The sequence below is a fragment of the Gymnodraco acuticeps genome, unplaced genomic scaffold (genome assembly GCF_902827175.1).
Source record: "Gymnodraco acuticeps unplaced genomic scaffold, fGymAcu1.1, whole genome shotgun sequence".
NCBI lineage: Eukaryota > Metazoa > Chordata > Actinopteri > Perciformes > Bathydraconidae > Gymnodraco > Gymnodraco acuticeps.
The window spans coordinates 869755-892971 of NW_022990924.1; the positions used below are offsets into that span (position 1 = coordinate 869755).

Consider the following 23217-nt stretch of genomic DNA (forward strand, 5'->3'; position numbering starts at 1 on the left):
CCTGTCCTCGATCTGCCTGCTCTGCCTGTTCCCTGATCCTGCCTGTCCCTCGACTATCCTGTCTGGCCTGTTATCCGACCCTGCCTGTATCCCCGCTGACCGCCTCGCTTACTCCCTGACTCTCTGCCTGTCCCTGACTCACCTTCTGCCCGCTGTCCTCCGGTGCGTTAAACTGCTCGGTTGGAATTCCTCAGATCCAGTGGAATCTCCAATAAAGTGTATTACCAATTCTCCTTGGTTTCTCGAGTGCTGCATTTGGGTTCTCCTTAAGATTGTGACAGTTATACCCATTTACTCAAAACTATATGTACACTCTTTATAAGTTTATGATAGACGATTGAACGTCCAACAGCAGAATGTAGTTAATTACATCTATTAGGGCACAATACTATGAACAATCTTCAGGTAATTGGACTTTGATAAGTTTGGCTGCTAGACAAACATACTTTGTACAAAACGTAAAATCAGTTTGTACAATTGACTGTTTTGTTGTAAATCAAACTACCCAGAAGCATATACAATATTTAGATTTAACTCTGAATCCGAACATCACTTCTTGAAAAATTATAAATTAGCAATGCTTATCCAATTATTTGATAGACTGTAAATTATTACATTATTGTGTCAGGGTCATTCAGATGCATAATAAGTAATTCATATTTGATATACTGAATGCAATTTAACAGCAACACTTTTGTCAAAACAATCTTATTGCTTAATTCGTTTTATTTGCAAGAAAAAAACAAGGTTGACCTTTATACTATCAATAGTGTCTGCTGATTATATTTGTTCCTGGGAGGTTAAAACTAAGGAAAAGGAGCCTTGCAAACACACAGTTGTTTGAATATGTGCCAGTTGGCGTTGATATTCAATTATATGCCAATTGCAACTAACTGCAAAAGCCAAAACAATGTCATCAATTATTTCTGACATAGTAAGGGCCACTCCCCAAAAAGTAGGACATACATGGTTATCTTGGTTACTGAGTACTTACATAACACATGCACATACACACTCTTTAACTTAAGTGAGGATCAAATGACAGTGGTTAAAAACAGGTCAAACTTTGAATTCTATAGGCGATGTCCGAATATCTAAAATACATCTCAAGAAAGCCATGTCCTAACAGGGTGTTACTGGAACATACCGTAAGGCTACATTCTGTCATCTGTGGAGCAGGAGGGCAGGTTGGACAGCTCAGTCCTGCAGCATTCATTGAAACAGGACATGGGAACCAAGCAAAAACCAGCAGGAGGCCACCCCATGTTTTCACATACAGTATGAGAGAAAGACCATTATTGATACAGGTGTATTTTATGGTGGTTATATTATAGTGATCACAGCAATACAAAAATAGCAGCTGGAAGCATAACAAAACAGCATATAGAAGGATAAGCTCCTTTATAGCTCCTTATACCCTACCACAATAGATAAATATAAGCCTAAAAGAACATACTGTTTCATAAAAAATGTGCTATAGTGTGTAGGCACTACCGAGGACAAATCCAAGTTTTCTATTGGTCCGACCAATTTCTGGGCCGACAAGGGCGGGGCTAAACAAGTGCTTAACCAAAACAACTTTCGTGCGTGCTCCGACAAGAGAGAGAGAGAGTTGCCAGCCGGGACAAAGTCATAAAGTCTGGAGAAGAAAGCGAATGGACCGATACACGGGAAAATAAGCAGAGACTCCGCCGGGTAGTCAGGTGAGGAAGGTAGTACTAGAGCAACAAGTGTTTACTGAACTTTTTAGGCATAGACACCCGCAAAGTTGCAAGTCAATTGTGGACAAGCCCAAACTCGATGTCATTGGGTTTGAGTCCAGTTTACTTTATTGTTAACTGTAAAAACGTTGTCTTTTCCCCTGTGGTCTTGGTTTACTGGCCTCCACAAAATAACCTTGCAACACTTTAGCTCAAGGCGAGACATTGTAACACCCATAGGATGCGACTATCAGTGGGAAAAACAAAGGTCCCAAACCATTACCATATGCCAAAGAAGGGCAACACAAAAACAAACTTAAGAATAACTTAAAGCTTACTAGCAGCTTGACATGATCTGGTTTTAACACCTCATAGCTACAGTCTTTGGAAGTACTGTCGAATTCACTCAACATTGAACAACTGTATTTCACAATCTAAAGCATGTCCATTGAGAGCGGGTATTTATTTGTATCCAGAGCCACCAAAAGGCATCAGTTGAAAAGAAAAAAAAGGCAACTGGCCTGTTGATCTTTACAATTTACTGCACCAGGATCAGTTTTTGTATTTTGGTTAAATTAAAATATGTATTGGCTGTTGGATATGGTAAAAACGGATAAGTCAAATCAAGCAATCTGATTGGGTCTTAGCCGTGATATAATGAGCGTATATCACGGGTAGATAGAATTGTAGTTACTTTCTTTTTTTTTTTTCTTTTTTTTTTGGTAGTCAGTATCCCTCTGAGCTACAAAAACTGAACAGAATTTAAGATTACGTCCGTTGCGAAACTAACTAACAAAGCTTAAGATGGAAACATTTAAGGTTAACTTCGACCTCCGGGGTCGCCTTAATATGGAGGAGTAGATTTAGCAGTGCCTAAACTGCCTATCTCCTGAAAAAAAAAGCACATAAACGACGACATCACATACGTGAAGAGCAGGTAGACCAGTGGTTCTCAAACTTTTTCTGTCAGGCCCCACCTTTGGAAAAAAAAGAAGAAAGTCGGGCCCCCCCCCCAACACAAATAGTCAGGCTCAGTGGCGGCGCCAGAGATTTATTTTGGGGGTGCTGTTGGGTAGCTTGACGTTTCATAGAGGGTGCTCAACAGGGCCGGACTGGGACAATAAGTCAGGCTGGGAATTATACACCCAGCCAGGCCACTACAAGTTTTTTGTGCCATTTTTCTGGATTTATTTGTCAATTTTTACAGCGTTGCTGCCCGTAGTGATAGCCCTCTAAATCTACTACCCAAAAATAAACATATGGACATGGGTTACTATTTAAACAAATATGCAAATCTATTTAGGAACCTAGGTGAACATATTTTAAGTGGGGGTGGACTTCAAATCCTATAGGGGGGTCCGGGGGCATGCCCCCCCCGGTAAGATTTGTTTTTAAAATGTTGGACTTAAATGCATCAATCTGGTACATTTTGAGGGGGAAATAAAGAGACTACACCCATATGAAACATAACTGTATTTAAATAATCATAAAATCATAAAAACATGGCCATAACCAATAACATACCATATCCAATATGAAAAAACATTGAAACTTGTTTATTTATTTGTTTTTGGTTCATTTATAGTTGTGAGTGTGTCTGTGCTCCTGAACCAGCCTCACCTGTCTCCCTCCTCTCCCCCTGCTCCTATTTGAGGCAGAAGCAAAGACTAGTTTTAGATCTCAACAAGTTTTAATAGTTTATCTTGCCTTTTTTCACCTAGTTAACGTTTTTTAAAATTATTATTCATGCATATTTTACTAATCACTCCCCCCTCAAATGGAAATATGTGTTTACATAAATGGTGACCAAACCGTTTGAGACCCACAGAGATAACTTAGACTAAGTTAACTATCTAAACACTCAGAGAGTCCTTTACCTCACCTGAGCTGTAGTTATCAGTCTCTCAGTCTGACTGGAGAGGACTCTCCCCCCACCCTGTTGTTGAAAAAGCTCCTTATATCCGTTAGCGCAGCTAGCACCAGATGCTAACAACAACAATACACGTAACCGGTGCGCGCGCTTTATCTCACTCGCTCGCGCCACACATACACTAACACACACCCTCCCGAGCTTGAATGACACACAGAGACCAATCGAGGGCATTAGTATGATCTGTATGAAAGTGGCCATGTGGGCAGGCCACATCATGTATACAGACAGTCACACTCTGTGAGGCAGAGTCAGACCCACATTTGCGCAGCGTTGCATTCACAATACATACATAAAAAATCCTCAGGCCACTTAACAGGCCAGGCCATCGGGAAACCTCCCGGTCCTCCTGATGGCCAGTCCGGGCCTGGTGCTCAAACATTTAGGGTTTCCCATTAATGTACCGGGCACTACAGTGGAGTTTTCTACTGCAATACTCCCCACGCACACAACGTACCCGCAACTGTTACAATGAAGGCTCGATAATCAGCTCGCGACATATAGGTAAGCAGGGGTAAAGTGCTATTTTTATAGGTGGTGTGTGGACCTCACATAGGGGGGTCCGGGGGCAAGCTCCCCCGGGAAGATTTTTAAATATTGAAGTTAAAAGCATCAATCTGGTGCACTTTGAGAGCAACATGAAGAGATCTATGGATACATCTCTCAACACCCATTTGAAACAGAACTGTAAACAGATTTACTATTTCTTTATGGATATTTTACAAATCACTCCCCTTTTAAACCTTATTCCTTTTTTAATGTCATATAGTATTTCATACCTGTTTTTCATGTATTCTCTTATTTTTTTATAACTATAATGATAGTATAAACGTGTGCCTCGGAAATAATTGTTTACATTAATGGTGACCAAAACGATTGAGACCCACTGAGATAACACTGAGAGAGTCCTTTAGCTCACTGAGTCTCTCAGTCTGACAGGAAAGGGCTCTCCTCCACTTTGTTGTTGAAAAAACTCCTTATATCCGTTAGCGTAGCTCGCTAGCACCAGAAGCTAACATCAACGATCTCCGGTACCGGTGCGCTCTCTCTCTCGCTCGCGCACGCACGCACACAAAATGGCTCGTTCCACACACACACAGAGCCGAGCTTTAATGAAACACAGAGACCCAGACGTAATAGTACTGTATCATATTATTTTCGAATCAATAATTTTTAAAAATACGATTTTATTTTTTTTTAATAACCATTTTCCTCCTGGTCTCTCTCTCCCTGTCATGCCTCTGCGCCCCACTGAGGGGGCGCGCCCCCCACTTTGAGAACCACTGAGGTAGACCAACTGACCGGAGAAAGTGGAGCAATATTCTCGCCAGGCCAAGCAACAGCCGAGTACACAACCTCAGCCTAGTACAAGTAACCTCGTAAGCCATTCTACTGATGCTGGACAGTTTTTCAGTGGGTGCACAATAAACGGCAACATACAAATGAATGTAAATAAATAGCCAAATAATGGATCAACGCTGTCTGTCTAATATGTTCGCTAGCTGTTAGTGTTGTTGCATAAGGCAACGGAGGGACTATTTTATTTTGAACATCATTATTTAGTAATAAAAACTATTTAAATTGGAGTGTGTATTTTTCTTTCATATTGCCATACTTGGTAAGTATATAGCACACAACAAAATAATAGTTAAAATATATTAAATTGTATCACTGGGTTGGGCTGGGTTGAAACATATTTTTTATTAAACAGTTGTTGCTAAAAAACAAACAAAGTTATGCCATTTTTAAACAATAATTTCTGTGAAGTTTTTGAATGTTTCTTTGTCTGATGGTCTGTATCTGCTCTACCTAGGCCTAATGTTAGAGGTTAATGATGGACCCCAAGAAGATGACGACCTCCCTCCTCCTAGGCGACCCCTCGCCTGAGGCGCAGGAACAGACCCCTCCCAAAGGCCCAGGTACGCACAAATGGCAATTACATTTTATGAAGATAGAAAAACGATTGTTTGTTATGTGAATGTTGGCCAAGGAGTGTCAATGTTTTTTTAGAGGCTCATTTGGAATTGTTTATGGTGTACCTTCAACACCATATACAAAAGGGCTCCTCCCTACAGCTTGCACTACCTCTCTACCACTTTATTATAATACCACATTTGGTTACACCAGAAAGAAATATTTGTTAAATGTTAACTAGGTGCCTCTTCCAAGAAGCAGTTTAGTTGAATTTTCTAGATAACTTTCAAAGTAACCGTCCCCTTTTAGTTACCCTCAAAGTTATCTGGTGAATCAGTAAACCTGCTTTTTACAACAACAGATGAATATAAAATATATTTATTGGCACTTTTAACATCTTCCCGGTAGCTTTTAAAAACTGATTAACGAAGACACCAAAAGTAATTTATGACTTTTATTATGCCCAGGTCACTCTTACCTTGGTTGCTTAAACCCTCAACTCAGTTCATTCAGTAAATGACCCACTTCTTTACCAATGATTCTTCCTGGAGAGCGATGCTGCACCGTGCTGCGCTTAGAAGTTAAAAATACATACTTCTCTATGGATAATAGAGTGAAACACAGGTCTTTGGAAGACAAAAATAAATTCACATTTCTGCATTAAATAGGTGTCAAATGTTAAAATGTATTACGACGCATTACAACAAGCCAGTTATTCTTATCGGAGTTGAAAAGGTACTTTAGGATTGGCTCAGCCACAGTTGTTTTGTGACTAAAGACTAAAGGCAGGTTCAAATATAGCAAAACAAGTTCATTACTAAAGTAGTATTCTATCTAAATACATTTATATTGCTCTTATTTTAAATTGTTCAGGAAGTGTAATAGGAATGTGACAACATTCGTTTACAGCCATAAGACTCATTACAGGAGAGAACAGTCTAACATATGAAATATTGTAATCCCATTATGATATAAAGTTTGTTATAGAAAAGGATTGACAGATGGTATGCAGTGCAACAGTCAGAGCATATGACTTGTAGATCCTGCAGTTTGCAGCTGCGTCTCTGTTGTTCTTGCATGTTGCACCGTGGGAATTATATTAGATTAAAAAGAAAAAGAAAAAGCCCTGAAAAATACCTTGGCATTAAAGTCTTCAGCCTACTATAAAAGCAGATCTTTCAGGTTTAAACCACACTAATACCTCAGGTGCAGTCTCCTTAGTTAAAAGCTGTTAAAGGGTCAATTCATGTCATCAGAAATAATGATAGAACTTTATGACTGTTCCCTATAAATACACAAAAAAAGGTCATGCGTATTACTGTTTTTAGCTCACAAGTTTAAAGGTGCATATGTCAATTGGATATATATCTATATGCTGAGCTGATCAGTTGTGATTCTTCCAGAACTTTCCTATCTATCTTTTGATAACAAATGTGTGACAGCTCACAGTGGTAAGTGCAAGACAGCGCAGATAGGCTTTAACCCCTCACTCACTCACTCACTCACACACACAAACATAATGACTTGCAAGATTGCTTCAGCATTCTTCTGACCTCCTGTTCCACACTGTCAGAGCTTGCAAGGTGTCTTGATGGTTGGGGGAATCCTACAAGAAGAAAAGCTGTGACAATGCCGATAGTTATGGCATACATATTAATATTACAAACACTAGTATGTGTTTTATTTTTCTGCCCCCTTACATCATGATGTTAAGTACATACAGTCACTATGGATATATTTTATTCTTACTTTATGTAATTTCTTAAAAGTATACTGGAGGCAAATATGTATTCACTCTCACTCTTCTTCTCTCTGTGTGGAGCAGCAAGTTCAGCTGTGGCATAACATATTATTAATATGTCGGCTAGTAATAGATGTATTTATTTTCTTCTCAGAGTGTACCAGAATGTGTAGTTTTGTTAGTATTTCTAAAAATCTCCTGGGGGAGAATCCCCCCCAGACCCCCTGCTGGGGTTGGGTTTTCAGCACGTGTGCTTTTTTGTGTTATACAGTTCAGCTTTGATTCCATCATCTCATTAAACCTTATTTAAAAGCATACTTTAGTTCTGGGATATAAGGGATATATGCAGCACTGTACTTCACTTTAATTAATATTGTATGCTGAAAAGCGTATGTATTACAGCACGATTTTTTGTTGAATAGATTTGAGTGGTTCAACATTTTGGGTCACGATTTATTGACAAAGAAAAAAGTGGGTCCCGAGGCCTGACCAGTTGAGAACCACTGCTTTAAACCAAGCTGTACAGTAATGGGTAAAAAAAAAGGTTATCAGATAAACTTAAAAGATACACAATTAAAAATTGCATTTTTAAATATCACGGTTAACGTCAACACTGAATATCCCTACATGGGATCTTCTCATATTTTATCTTAGAGTATATTGCAAAGCCCCTATTACAAAGTAATGTCTTCTTTGAACCGGCTAACTTGTTTGTGTCTCTTTTTGGAAAAAGCAGCAACATCTGTGAGATCTCGAGGATGCACATTGAGACCTTGTTGGGAAGCTATTGTATTCCCTCTCACTCTCTCTCTGTGTTTCTGTCTTCTCTCCAGGCTGCAGCTGGCTGGTGGTGGTAGCGGCTCTGGCGGCCTCTCTGAGCGGCCTGATGCTGGGGTATGAAATGGGGCTGACCTCGGGGGTCCTGCTTCAGCTGCGGGAACTCCTCTCCCTCTCCTGCAGGGAACAGGAACTGCTGGTCAGCTCCCACCTGCTCGGCGCTCTGCTCATGTCCCTGGCTGGAGGTCCTCTTCTGGACCGCTACGGCCGCCGCTTCTCTTTGCTCCTGAGCGCCGCACTGGTGGTCGGAGGGACTGTCATGCTCATCGCGGTCAACACACTGGGTTTCTTCACCCTGGGCCGGGTGATAGTCGGCATGGGTACAGCTCTGTCTGGGACAGGAGCGTGCCTGTACATCGCAGAGATCTCACCGATGGAGAGGAGGGGTCTGCTGGTCACGCTGTACGAACTGATGCTGGTTGTGGGTGTAATGCTGGGATTTGGCTGTAGCTACATCTTCTCTACTGTGCCGCATGGCTGGGCGTATACATTTGGACTAGTAATCCCCCCCGCGCTGCTGCAGATCAGTATCCTTGTGTTCCTCCCAGCCAGCCCACGCTTCCTGGTCACCCGGGGTAAAGTGGAGCAGGCCAGGATGGTGCTGGCCCGAATGAGAAGTGGGGTCCAGGAGCATGTGGAAAAGGAGCTCGGAGACATCCAGGCAGGACTTAAAGAGGAATCAGAGCACAGTTTCTGGGAGCTGTTCAGTAGCAAAGCTAACCTGCGCTCACGGCTTCTAACTGGCGTGGCTTTAGTCTTCCTTCAGCAGGCTACAGGTCAACCCAACATCCTGTCCTACGCCTCACCGCTCCTCCGCAGCATGGCCTTCAACAGCGACGCCGCAGCGACCTTGGCCTCCACAGGGTTCGGAGTGGTCAAAGTAGTTGGCACCATCCCAGCGGTGTTGCTGGTCGACCGCGTGGGAACCAAGAACTTTTTGTGCGTTGGTGCGGTCGGAATGGGAGTGTCGCTACTGGCCCTCGGCACATTGACACTGCAAAGCCACACCCATCTCACCAGCCTGTGTAAAAGTCACACCATACCAAACCACACACATACGCCATGGGATTTAAACGGATCCTCTATAGACTTTGGCAACAGGGACATTTTAGCTACTGGCCTCCCCAGCCAATGGGATAGTGAGGAGGTACAGTGGACTAAAAGAGAGGATGATGGGAATAGGGAGTCAGGAAGGACTCCTGTGGAAGTGTCCTCCTTTATGAAGTGGGCTTCATTGATCAGCTTGCTGGTGTTCGTGGCAGCCTTCTCCATTAGCCTGGGGCCAAGTAAGCACCAGTTTTTTATTTACCCACTCCTTGGGCGCACCAAAAGCTGTAGCATCATTCCAAACTTGTAATATTTGTTGTTAACCAATAGGAGAGTGCAAAGAAGTGCATTTTTATCTGCAATAAAATACTGCAGCTAAGATCCATATGCACTGACTAGCACAGTTCAGAGAATGGCAGCAGCTTATAACACGTTTTGTTTTGTTATTTGTATTATTGCGTTATTAACCATGGTCTCTTGCGTATTTTTTTCTTTCCCTTCCAGTGGTGTATGTGGTTCTCAGTGAGATCTTTCCGATGGGAGTACGAGGTAGAGCTGTGTCTGTGGTGTCGGCTGTGAACTGGGCCACTAACCTGCTCATCTCCATGACCTTCCTCACATTTACAGGTGTGTGTGTGTGTGTGTGTGTGTGTGTGTGTGTGTGTGTGTGTGTGTGTGTGTGTGTGTGTGTGTGTGTGTGTGTGTGTGTGTGTGTGTGTGTGTGTGTGTGTGTGTGTGTGTGTGTGTGTGTGTTGTGTGTCTTCTTCTTCAATTATGTATTTTAAGGACAATGTCGTCACACAATGAAGCAGAGTTAGTCATTTAAACTGTAGAACAACTAGCAACTCTGTGGCGCAACGAAAAAGCCGTCATCGAGCCAAGAATGCATTCGAGCAAGGAGGGAAATACATAACAAGTAAAACAAACAAGCATGCTATCTAAGGTACTGTGTGGACATTTGAGGATGATGTGTTCTTTCCCTTTTGTTCTCCTAGAAAAGTTTGGTCTCCCCAATGTGATGTTCCTGTACGCTGTTATGAGCTTTGTTCTGCTGGTCTTCATCATCTTCTGTATCCATGAGACCAAGGGTCGCACGCTGGAGGAGATATCAAAAGAACTGGCTAAGAAGTGAGTGGGAGTTTGCTGATAAGCTTAATGTTATCAAGGTGTCAAGTCGTTTTCTAAGTAGATTGCTTTATCTTCCTTCTCTGCTTTCCCAGGAAACATTTTGAGGGGAGGCTCTGCAGGCAGGTTCAGCCTCAGAAGAGTCTGATCTGCAGCAGTACGTCCACAGAGACTCCAGCAAACGTCTGATTTTATCATTGGATTCCCAACTGTACACCTCATCTGAAGGAGAGTCCAGGGGCCTCATTTATAACGCCGTGTGTAGGATTCACGTGGGAAGGTTGCTTACGTAGTAGAAATCCAAAAAATATATACAGAAATGTCCCGATTCACCAAACATTGCGTACCGGCGAGGAAAGTGCGTACGGCACTTCCAACGCCGGTTTCCCTTTATTAATCACAATCGACTCGAAATGCGGTGCAGTTTTTGCGGGCTTCACGTAACGCCCATATTTGCCTATAAATAGTCAAAGAAACGGCCATTCATTCATTCATTCTGACTGACTTTATGAAGAAGATCGCAGGAAATGATGACAGAACAGCTAAAAAAGACATCTCACACCGTGTCAGATTTTGGTTATTTTGGGGAGGTTGAGATAAATCATATTGTTTGGTGGATGCCGTTTGAACCAGAGTAGCAGCATGGAGGTCGGATCGTCACCAAAATAAATAAATAAGTGGTCCGAAAAAGGTTAATGACAAAATAAATACATATAGCCTTCCTCAGGCAGTGTGTTTGTACCGGGGACAGGAGACACCCCCTTGATGAGAGACTGTAAGAAATCCCTCCCTCCGGAGTGGAGTCATGACGACTGGATCTGAATTATGTTTTTGGATTTGGTGGTTTGTGTCCCGCTGTCGATCAGCTGTGCGCTGCGTCTCCACTGCAGCCTGTGCATCTCAAGCAGTGCGTACGCATGGGTTAGAGTTTGCGTGGAGGACCGCACATTTTCCCGTCAAGTTAGTATTTTATAAATCGCAAACATTGCGTAGAAACTGGCATAGGCTACGCCATTTTTTGAGCGTATATCCCTTTATAAATGAGGCCCCTGAGCATTTAAGGGCAACTGTTAAGAATTTGGGCTTGAACTCGTAGATCGCTGCAGTTCAAGCAGATCCTGTATTGATGGCAAACTCATATCCTTGTTGCTACGTGCTGCATGTGAAGGACGAACAACAGGAAGGGGATAATGGAAATTGTATTTTCAGGACATTTTTAAATAATTAAGGTTTGATTACATTAGTAGAACTCAGGTCTCACTTCAGGAAGTAAAGATAAACTTTGGGGATGAATTTAATTTCTTTGTAAAAAATGCCTTTCTTGTATGACCTACCAATTCAACCCCAACATAATGACTTCCATATAAACCTTGAATTCTTGGAGAATATGTTTTTCCAATGTCTCAATAATTCAAGGGTGAACATATATACAACAAACATATTGGGGGTAAAGTATTACCTTAAGAATACAGTTCCAATAAGGCAGAAATGAAAGAAAACCCACTCAAACTGTTCTACTACAGGTTTTTAGTTTAGACAAAATAATGTCTCGTTGGTCTTGATTAGGGAAATCAAAGATGTACTAAACTATCAAACACTAATAACTTGAAATGCCTGTAACATTCTTTGAATTCCGAATGAATGCATAATGCATTATTTATGTACTGTAACAACACTAGAGCCCGGTGCCGCCTCTTTTTATATGGGATTAAGCAATCAAGAAAATGATGACTCAACAAGATACCTTTTACTGTCTGCTGCACAAATACTAAACTCATCAGGTATGGTAGTATTATTGGCTAGACAATATTGGTACTGTTGTATTGTAAGATGAAAAGTGATGAAATGGTTTAGTTTTTTTACTCAATGTTGCCAAAATTAAACTTAGATGATTAACAAGTGGGATGTTTTACATCAAAGTGTGTACTTTGATACAGCTCCTTATCTTTTTCTCCTGTAGGAATGTATTTGTAATCGGATACACTGAAAATCTTGGATAACCATGAGTTATTCATTGCTGTAATCACGCCACGCACGTACACAAAGAGAGTAAATGATACAAAGTGAAGTGTAGTTTTAATTGTTCCTTTATTTTTATACAAAATACAAAATTCTGAACAAGTGTCACAAACTTTCAGTCGACACAGTCCATCGCACATACTTAAGACGACATGTCAACGGCTATATCAACATGTTTTCATCAGATGCCTCTATTATATACATACATCTGTTGCCTGACATTAGGTTGTCCCAATTAAAAACACTTTCTGTTGTTCAGAATGATAATATGTGTAGGATTAGATTTTTCTGGGACTAGCTAACATCGTTGTCATTGCCTCTTTGAACACTGTGAAATGGAACGGCTGCTGTTGAGATTATGATTTATTTACTTAAAAATGACACTCGATTTTTTTTAAAGAGTTTCTGTTACTCTAGTCTGTGCCTCTCAAGCAATTTCAAAGACTAACTATGGACGGTGTTTCATAACTGTTCCTTCCCTTGTGTCAGCAACAATGACCTGGGACTAACCAGAAGTTCTGTTTAGTAAAAATGAGTTGGGGGGTCTATGGTGACGGACACATTAAGAATGAAAACATACCCTTTCAAAGTTGTTGTTTTGTATATTTGCCTTGTTTAAATCTATTATTAAAAAATGAAATCACAACTTCTGTGAATTCTGATCCAGTACCAGTTAAGAATGAAGAACAGATTTATAGTAAACTGACAACTAAACCAAGTAATAAACAGATTACAAGCAACAAGTTAATTGAGATTAATGCTTTCTGTGAGCAGATATGTGCATCTGCATAAAGAACTGCAGCCTTAGTCCAGACTCCATGTTTTTCTGATTGGGCAGAAATATGGATAATACAGAGGAGGCCTTGGGTTTGTGTTAACACGCCATGGACGGAGATTATTTTAGAAAAACGACATCTTGTATGTAGAGTTAAAGGTGAGGCTTCTCAGTGTAGACCTACTGACCCGATGCAATGGTCACAAACGTTCAGCGTTAGACTGTTAAACACGGGTCTTTCTGTGTCCACCCAGAGCAAATGAGGAACATGAGTGAATAACTTCAATGTCAGGCAGGTCTGGAAGAGCAGTTTCCACTGAAGAAGGTGACGTTTGAAAGACAAACTTGTAAGTCTAGGCGGTTAAAATCACAATAGCCACAGAATCCACAACAACAGAGACACTTGTGAGAGGGAAGTTGTTAAAAGTTCAAATCCAGGTGACATCCAGTCTGTTGTGTTAGAAGTTTGTGGACACGTAGCGGTAAATCCAAGCAAATAAAACCCAAGGATAAGGTGCTTCCTCACTGACAAATCAGACGTGTTCATTCCCTCTGTCTTTGACACGTTTCTTCTATTTGCGGAGGGGTTTCCTACACTCGAACAGTAGTGGGTACACCTGCTCAACAGCTGTGGCCACAGTCTGCACATTTGGTCCTGGACAATGGGATAGATGGGGATGGAGTGGGGGTAGGATGAGAACATAACAATAAGGTTTTAGTACAATTAAAAGACAGATAGAAGCCAAAAAATTGAAGTCACATATACCATTAGCACCATTGTTTGAGTTAAGTTTAACACAAAAACGTCCTAAACTATTTCACCCAGAGTAAAAATTCCTTTTCTGGTTGTGACAGACTATAAAAGCGCCTCCTAGCTGAGGATGAGACTCAGGGCACAGTACCCTATAAGAAATGTAACGGTGTACAGCATTGCACTTTTACTATTTAATCATTATTACTAGTATAATTATCAGTTACTAAGACCGTTAAAGTAATGACAATAGAAGAATAAAGACATAGTTTTAAACCTGATATTAAAAAAAAAGATAGCATCTCACTGAAGCAAATTAGTTGACATGTTGCCAGCAGTATAGCAGGAAAAATAAACTAGTGAGTTTATTTGAATACTGTAGATAAGGAAATTAACACAGTATGGTAGCGGTCAACTGTCACACACATATGTGCATGTAGCGAGAGGTACCTGTAACTGTGATGCTGCCAGTCGAGAACACCTGGACGGTAGCTTTAATATGTTTGATCCTGTAGGTGGCAGCAGGATGGAGCTCCGGTTCATAACTGACAAACAAGCACAAGGTAAGTCATCTCAAAAATCTTGATGAATCAACCATGACCTTCAATAACTATTTTTTGGACAATAACTGAAAAAACAAAATCATAATTGAGGTTATTCATCCAGAATACAGTATTCTCCCCTAGCATGCAGCATTACAGGGACACAGAAGGTTAATTCATTTAATTTTTGGGCCAAAACTCACTCAAAAAAATAGAAGAATACACCATGTACTTATTTTACAATCTATATCTGTGTACCTATCCAAGTACATATACAGCTTTGTGAATCAGAAGCTGTTTACACATACTCATCTTTTCTCTGATGCTGGTGCCAAATGAATACTGAAATGCTGAACAGTGCTCACACCACTAGAGGTCATCCTGCCCTTCCAAATAATTAAACACTATGTTAAAAAAAACTTTTAAACAGGGCTATTTACTCCAAAATACATGTACTGGGATGCCTCTGGCAACAAAAATTGAAATAAATGTAATTACATTTCATTAAAAATAACTGACAAACCATATAATAATGACACTAATCTGTAGTCTTTATGAGATCAGAGATAACGTCAGACTTCTAATGAGTCAAAATGAGAACCAAAACATTTTGGAGATTCTGGACTGACAGGAGAAACCATAGGTACTATGTTATATATATTTATAGCACTGCTAAGACAAATCTGGATAACAGTTATGATTGTAATCAGTGTGGTGATATTGGTTGTAATGCATAGTACTGTATTACCTGGCAATGGGTCGGTTGTTCATTGTAAAGTCTATAAGGGCGATTGAAAAGGGCATGGAGCACACTGCCAGAACATTCACCACTTTGAAGGCTGAAAACCTCACCTGTGTAGAAAAACATACACATGCAGTTACTCATATGAATGTATTTACTCGTACATGCGTCCACATTAAAGAAGAACTCTTGTCTTTTAATGTTGGTCTCATGGCCTTAGTGTTGGCAATAATTCCTATAAGTCAGCCCCCACACACACTCCAGTTATTCCAGAAATATATGCAAATGTAATCCACCGATAACCGGCAAGTAATCTGATCTGGTGAGAGGTGACCCGTCTGAACCAAATGAGAATTCACAAGAAATGTAATCATTTAAACTGTCAGTATGTTTGTTTGACTAAAGAACTGCATTAACAGCAGAGCCTTCTTGAAACATATTGACTCTTGCTGAGTCAATAAGTCCAGGATTGTATAAAGAAAAGAAAAATCCCCTGAGAAATCACATGTTTTTCTCATAAGAGAGGCTTGAACCTTAACTAGACAGTCTAAAATGCAAGCATGTTACAATACGCTTCACATTCGGATTGTTATGCCTGTTTTTCAAACATAATAAAGTGCTTTTTGTTATGATACAAAGGTTATGCTCACCCTGAAGCCCAGTTTCTGCAGAACACGGGCTAACCTGCGAGCGCCCAGCTTTGCGTCATCCTCACTGCAAAATACAGAAGAGATGTTACATGGAAATTGGCAAACAAAGAGTAAGGGAGGCAAGAAATCAGAAGCCCACATGTTTCTCACCAGATAGTTAAAAGAGCAGTGCATGACATTAAGGATTAGCCCTGTGGGCCATCTAAGCTAATTTACAGATGGCCCTGAGCCCAATAGAGATTGCCCTGAAAAATGTGCACGGACGAAATGACGCACGAAGGGTTTGGGGGGCCTCCCCCTAGAAAATGTAGATTTTTGCAGGTCTTAGATGCTGTCTGGTGCATTCTCTAGACCAGTCGATCGCGAGTGTGGTGCGGGTAGATCGTGGACCGTTAAACAAAAAAGTAACAAAAGAAAAATAATAATGTTTGAAAAATACGTTTTTAGATGTAAACCACCATCCACCACCCCGTTAGCAGCTGCCACTTGATTGACGTATATTTGAGACACCTCAATAATATAATACATTAACCGTGCTTTACGTGAACCTCATCCTGACACAAGAGAGGACGGCAGGACTGCAATTTCCCGTGTTCAGTGAATGCAACAGAGGCAAGACACCAGACCAATCAGAGAGTTGCATGGAAATACACGTGTGCTTGTGTCATTCAAGCTCGGCTCTGTGTGTGTGTGGCAATAGCGCATTTAGTGTGATAGAGAGAGGGAGAGAGGGGCCGGTGCTAGCGGGGACCGTGATGTTAGCATCTGGTTAGCTAGCTGCACTAACGGACATAAGGAGCTGTTTGTTCCACAACAAGCTGGAGGAGAGTCCTCCCCTGTCAGACTGAGGGGCTCAGGTGAGCTAAAGGACTAAAGGAGTGTTTAGAACGGTTTTGTCACAAATTATTCAAAAGATTATTTCCGCGGCACACCTTCATATGATCATTATAGTTATACAAACAATAAGAGAATAAATGAAAAACAGGTAAATACTATATGGCAGTAAAACAAGAATACAGTTTAAAAGGAGAGTGAAAATATCCAAAAAGAAAATATGTTTACAGTTGTGTTTCATATGGGTGCTGAGAGATGTATCAATAGATCTCTTCTTGTTGCTCTCAAAGTGCACCAGATTGATGCTTTCAACTTCAATATTAAAAAAGAAAATCTTGAGGACCCCCCTAGAGGAGGTGAGGTCCGCCCCCACTCATAAAAAATAGCACTTTACCCCTGCCTATATGCCGTGAGCTGATTATGGAGCCTTCATTGTAACAGTCATTCAGATGCAATTAGCCTATAAAAGGCCTCAAATTGGAAGCACTGTCTGGGCCGTCTTTTTCACTCAATTCTGCAATAGGTAGATCTCGCCTTTCACCTAGGCTGAGGTTGGTGATCTTGGGCTTAAAAAGGTTGGTGACCACTGATCTAGACTGAATTATAAGATGAACCACCAAAATATTATATTGTACAATTTCAATTGTATTCTTCATTTAACTTGTTTGTTTGTTCTTGTTTGTGTTTTCTCGCTTGCATGCCCTGCATAGCTATAAGAAATACTTAAGTTGTTGGTCAAGACACTTTCCATCTGATGACGGCAAATGCCTTCCCAGATGTACAAAAGTAGAAAACATTACATTCAGTTATAACTGCCAAAACAAACATTATTTACACTATTAGGGATGCAAACTCATCAGGTATGAAAAAGGTGACAAGGATCCGAGCCCCCCGACCCCACGGAATATCGGCTTTAAAATGAAGAATAACAGGATTTTAGCAGTCAGAACAACTAAAGCAGCAGTGTTAATAATAACAGAAACGCTAAAGAGTCACTTCTAATAGAAATATATAAAAGCATTTATTATTATTTATGATTATTTTTATTTTAATCAGTTTATAATTTTGGCAGCACTGTTGAGCATTTTGAAAATGTATTTTCATGCCTCTGTGCAAGGCTTAGTCTTTCTATCTTTATAGCCACTGGTGTAAAGTAACTAAGTTCATAAACTCAACAAGTACTATACTTGGGCACAATTTTGAGATACTTGTACTTTATTTAAGTATTTCAATGTTTTGCTACTTTGTTCTTCTACTCCTCTACAGTTCAGAGGTACATGGTGTACTTCTACTCCTCTACAGTTCAGAGGTACATGGTGTACTTCTACTCCTCTACAGTTCAGAGGTACATGGTGTACTTCTACTCCTCTACAGTTCAGAGGTACATGGTGTACTTCTACTCCTACAGTTCAGAGGTACATGGTGTACTTCTACTCCTCTACAGTTCAGAGGTACATGGTGTACTTTTCCTCCAGTACATGTATTGAATCCCTTTAGTTACTTTACAGATGTGGATGAATGATGTGAAATATAATCAAGTGTTAAATCAGACTTTAGTTCCACCTGGAGTAAATCCACCAGCTACCCTGCAGTATACAAAGTCATTCAGACTAGCTGCACCTTTACCAGCTTTGAGAACACTTTCATAATCAATCATTATAAAACATATCATATATATTATTCTGAAATGGACCAATCTGCACAACGACTACTTTTACTGTCGCTACTTTCAGTATATGTTGATGATAATACTTTTACTTGAGGAACATTTTGAATGCAGGACTTTTACTGTAACAGAGTATTCCTACACTCTGGTACTTTAGTACAAGACCTGAGTACTTCTACTTTTACTCAAGTACAAGATCTGAGTACTTCTACTTTTACTGTTGCTACTTTAACTATATTTTGATGATAATACTTTTGTACTTTTATTTGAGGAACATTTTGATTGCAGGATTGTTCCTACACTCTGGTACTTCTACTTTGACTCAAACCTGAGTACTTGTACTTTTACTCAAGTACAAGATTTGAGTATTTATACTTTTACTAAAGTACAAGATCTGAGTACTTCTACTTTTACTCAAGAACAAGATCTGAGTACTTCTACTTGTACTCAAGTACAAGATCTGAGTACTTCTACTTTTACTCTAGTAGAATATCTGAGTACTTCTACTTTTACTCTAGTACAATATCTGAGTACTTCTACTTGTAATCAAGTACAATATCTGAGTGCTTCTACTTTTACTCAAGTACAAGATCTGAGTGCTTCTACTTTTACTCAAGTACAAGATCTGAGTGCTTCTACTTTTACTCAAGTACAAGATCTGAGTACTTCTACTTTTACTCTAGTACAATATCTGAGTACTTCTACTTTTACTCAAGCACAAGATCTGAGTGCTTCTACTTTTACTCAAGTACAAGATCTATACTTATACCACCTCTGTTTATAGCCTATGAAAAAAACTATTAGAAAACGAAGGCTAAAGCTAACGTTAGCAGATAGTGACAATGTATGCTAGTTAGCCAGCTCAACGATAATATTGCGACAGAAACCCTTCTCAGTGCACATCACGCTCTGCCGCTCCGACAGGGAGCTCTGCTCTGAACACCTGAACGGCCCGTTTTAACAGCTGTCCAGTCTGTACCACAGTGACTCCGGACCACACAGTTAATATTAACGAACGCACCCGTAGGTAATGTAGCTGCTGAAGCTAGACCATCATCGCGGCCGCAGAATATAATACGTTTATTATATGGTTACATGCCACTTTACAGAAGCAGGTTGCCCATAAACTACATGTCCCACAATGCATCTCGTTTTGTGACATGCTAGAGACTTGCAATTATTTGCCCTGGACTTCTGCTTTCAGACTAATTACTAAGTTATTATCCTATCCGATAATAATCCAATTCAGAGGCAATAATGTAACATAATACATTATTTTATATATATATTATATAGTTATAACCGGCCCTTTGAGTGCAACCTTTATGCGAATGTGGCCCGCGATGAAATTGAGTATGACACCCCTGGTGTAGAGTCTACCTCGTGGCTCCTGTGCAGATGATTTTCCCTGAGGACCAGATTGAGGCTGTTATCTTGGGTTTACGAAGCTTCATCAGGACTTTCTAAAAAAGAAAGTGTTAACATTTGAATGCAGCCAACATGAATCAAGATAAATGCACTGTACATAATCAAAAGAAAATCAAGCTATTATTTGAATCTCTTAATAAGAATTTATTTGCATTCATCCACTTCCTTACCCCACAATCCGGCTTATAGATGACATTGTTCCCCTCTAAGGCGATGGTGCGCAGGTTGAGGTGGCACCTGACCCTGAATGTGGCCACCACATTGGTGATAATGATATCGAGTGCCTCATCATTGCTGGAATCCATGAGGAAGTGTGCGATGCAGCAAGAGGACCACAGGGGCTTTCTCCTCACACATTTATCACCTACGCCTCCACCACCATATCACTCATGGGCCAAGGAGACAAGAAGAGCTGGAAGGGGAAAAAAGGAGTTATTAATATTTTGAGAGACAAATGTTATAATGGCAGTTTATGACGAAAAACCTTGTTTGGTGATAAAACTAGTGTCATACACATGCAAAGATACTAAGTTTTGTAATGTCCTATATCCTTATTACTTTCCAAAATGCCTTTGTTTTCATGGTTTTACATTATTATTCACATTTCACTGTCACATTAGCCATTTTATAACATGACCAATACAGTTAAAATCAACTCGCACACATGTATGTTCGATATAAGATAGAGATATGTGTAAATAACATCTGAATGAAAACGTTAAAAATGAATGCACTAACTTGTCACCTTAGTTGCAGCGCCAATTCATCTGATTCTCCAGTTATGTGGTTCCCTTGTACTTGATATGTAGGAGAGTGAATGGGACTAGTAATCACACAGGCATCTGAAAGACATGAGGAATCATTTATACATTTTGGGAAATTATATTTATTTTGTATGAACTTTTACGCTATGTTGGCCATGTATGTAGTTAGCTTTCCCGCTAGTTATACAGCCTGACGCGTTAGCAACTTGATCTTCCTATTAAATCCACGCTATCCAGTAAGATACATACACATTATATATTAGAGATTAAATACATGATTTATACATCACGTTAATGTGTTAACGCGATATAGCTGGACAAAGTTGTGCCTAAAACAGAAGCTTTAGTGGCGTTACAGCTGATGCATCGCTCACCCCTCTGTTGTATTGCATAGTAACGCAACTGATAAGCTTGTTTAGGACACTGATGCTAAGCTAGCTAATCTTGCAAGCCTTACAAACCGGCTGTCAACTTTTAATCGATGACTAATTTAACATTTCGACATCAACTAACATGTTTTATGAAGTTTACTGAGATTAACGATCAGGAACAAACAGTAGATCCACCTCACTACTGCCCAGATCTGTTGTGATGAGGCTATCCGTTAGCTGCAACAAAGAAAGTGCTCAGGCAGTAATGAATGAAAAGTTGGCAGCTAAGCTAGCTAACAAGCTAACTATCTAACGATGACGAAGTCGTTGCACTGTTTCCAGTGGTTGGTGTTAATGTGTGTTTCTCAAATGTATGCTTTAGTTCTTTAGCTACCTCTTCAGCTAGCTCAGTGATGTAAGCCCGAAACATAAACAGTCCAGCCAACGGTGAAATTTGTGGACAGACCCCTTCCTCCGCGAGACAATGAACAGCGAGCCAGCTAGCTTCCTGTTTGGGCTTTCAGAATAAAACCTTGTGACGCAGGGAAGTTCAAAATAACTACAACTTCCGGTTTGAACTTTAAAAATGTAGCCATGATAACATTTGAACTTTAAAAATTTAGCCATGATAACATACAATAGGCTACTAATGTATAGTAACTTTTTATGATAACGATTTGCAGGACAAAAACATATATTTTAAATAGTAGTTAATTAGATATGTGTTTTCAAAAGTAAAACTACAAACAGTAAAAACTATTCTTGTTTTGCAGGAATTCATCATAAGGCATTTGGTAAACAAATATAAAGACTGTATTATTCTTTATCATCACCAAACAGTTATTAAAGTTCTCTTAGTTTAAACAAGAAAAGTATCACATGTTTTCAATTGAGTAAAAGCAAGGAATTGCAAAGTTAATTGGAAATTAATTTACAGATACATTTTCTGAAAAATCCATCCCTACCTGCAGCAAATATGATCAATGTATGACTCCTTTCAATTGTTTGGAGAAAACCATATCAAATAGAACATTCCTTTTCTCTAATTGGCATTTAATTCCCATTCGCAGAAATAAAGAACATTATTATGCAGATGTTTAAACCATACGTTGGTTTAAAGTTGGTAACTTGCGCCACCATGTGGACCATTAGGGTTGATTTCTGTAGCCACATTCTGTTCTACAAGTTTGTTTGGGATAATCTACATTTGCCAATATTACACTTAGTAGGCTTATGTTAACACCATTTCCAGATAACAATGTGTAATTTTTCCAGTGTTTATGGTGTATTGACATTTAAGCTATGAGGGTAAAAAAACATTTCAGAGGAAAATGAGCACATCTGGTCAGTAAATACTGCTTAGGGAATTCTGGACAGGCTAAAAAAGGGGAGAAGGAGTAAAGTTTGGACGCGGTTTGGAATGTTTGTGTTATCAATGAGAGAGTTCACAGCCGCTCCCGTGGCTCATGAATGAATTTAGTGAATGGATGGAGTCCTGAGGTGTCTCTGTCACATCCTGCAGTGACTGTGACCATCAGGCTTTTGTGTGGATTAGACTTATTCTTGAGCTCTTTTGACTTGCTCTCTAACTTTCCACAACAAATACATACTAATGAGTAGGACATATACTCTTTGTAACTGAGTGTGTATAATGTGCACATCCATATGTACATATTTGTGCTTGTCAATTACTTATTGCTTGCTTACACACATTTTCTCATTGTGTCCTGTAACCCCTCTCTTCTGCTCAGACCACCGCAAACTCTTCTCCCTTCTGGCCTGCGCCCAAACACAACAGAAAAATAACTTCTTTAAGATTCAGCCTTGTTATTATTGTTCGTCCTCCCTGGTTACCAAATTGTCTCTCTTTCCTCCAGGGCTTATCCTGGTGATATATAGCCTTGTAACTCACATCCATTTTGCACAAGAGCCTTGTTCAGATGTCCCAAGTTGTTTACTATAAAGGTCTAGATTTAGAGCAGGTTAGGAAAGTCAGACCACAGTCACAGCATTGATGGTGTGTGTGTGTGTGTGTGTGCGTGTGCGTGTGCGTGTGCGTGTGTGTGTGTGTGTGTGTGTGTGTTGTGAAGCGGCTGACGCAGGACACAGGAGTGTGTTTACAGTTTGTTGGGCTACACAGCGCTGGGGCAGTCTCTTCCCAGGGGAACAATGCTCTTATTCTCATTAGGTCATAAGATGCAGCATGTAAACACACAGATGTGAGCACTTAAGGTTTAATAGATGCAGATATGTCTAAGAATAAATAGATGGTCCATCACTGTAATTACTTTGTCTGTGCGTGTGCGTGCGTGTGTGTGTGTGTGTGTGTGTGTGTGTGTGTGTGAGATAAACAACATTGTTATACTTCATGGGAATATATT

At 40.1% G+C, this 23217-nt stretch overlaps 2 protein-coding genes across 8 annotated transcripts; one reads left to right on the forward strand and one right to left on the reverse strand.

Moving 5' to 3' along the window:
• The first annotated feature begins 110 nt into the window (after positions 1–110).
• On the forward strand, positions 111–10764 carry slc2a12 (solute carrier family 2 member 12). Of its 4 annotated transcripts, none has more exons than XM_034234060.1 (6): positions 111–162; positions 5444–5549; positions 8119–9408; positions 9674–9796; positions 10165–10297; positions 10390–10678. In XM_034234060.1, exons 2-6 carry the CDS (start codon positions 5462–5464, stop codon positions 10481–10483), a joined length of 1728 nt encoding a protein of 575 aa, XP_034089951.1. In that variant the 5' UTR covers positions 111–162; positions 5444–5461; the 3' UTR covers positions 10484–10678. The 4 variants fall into 4 exon arrangements, with proteins under 4 accessions (XP_034089951.1, XP_034089949.1, XP_034089953.1 ...); XM_034234058.1 differs by lacking the exon at positions 111–162 and adding an exon at positions 250–1712; XM_034234062.1 differs by lacking the exon at positions 111–162 and adding an exon at positions 253–1703 and having other exon boundaries at positions 10390–10764.
• Positions 10765–12363: 1599 nt separating this feature from the next.
• tbpl1 (TBP-like 1) lies at positions 12364–21360 on the reverse strand. Of its 4 annotated transcripts, none has more exons than XM_034234066.1 (8): positions 21231–21360; positions 20447–20543; positions 19872–20113; positions 19654–19736; positions 15774–15837; positions 15130–15233; positions 14290–14384; positions 12364–13743 (listed from the first exon to the last, which is right to left on the reverse strand). In XM_034234066.1, the coding sequence occupies exons 3-8, from the start codon at positions 20004–20006 to the stop codon at positions 13661–13663; spliced, it is 564 nt and encodes a 187-aa protein (XP_034089957.1). In that variant the 5' UTR covers positions 20007–20113; positions 20447–20543; positions 21231–21360; the 3' UTR covers positions 12364–13660. The 4 variants fall into 4 exon arrangements, with proteins under 4 accessions (XP_034089957.1, XP_034089958.1, XP_034089960.1 ...); XM_034234067.1 differs by having other exon boundaries at positions 20440–20543; XM_034234069.1 differs by having other exon boundaries at positions 20440–20543; positions 21032–21239.
• Positions 21361–23217: the final 1857 nt, after the last annotated feature.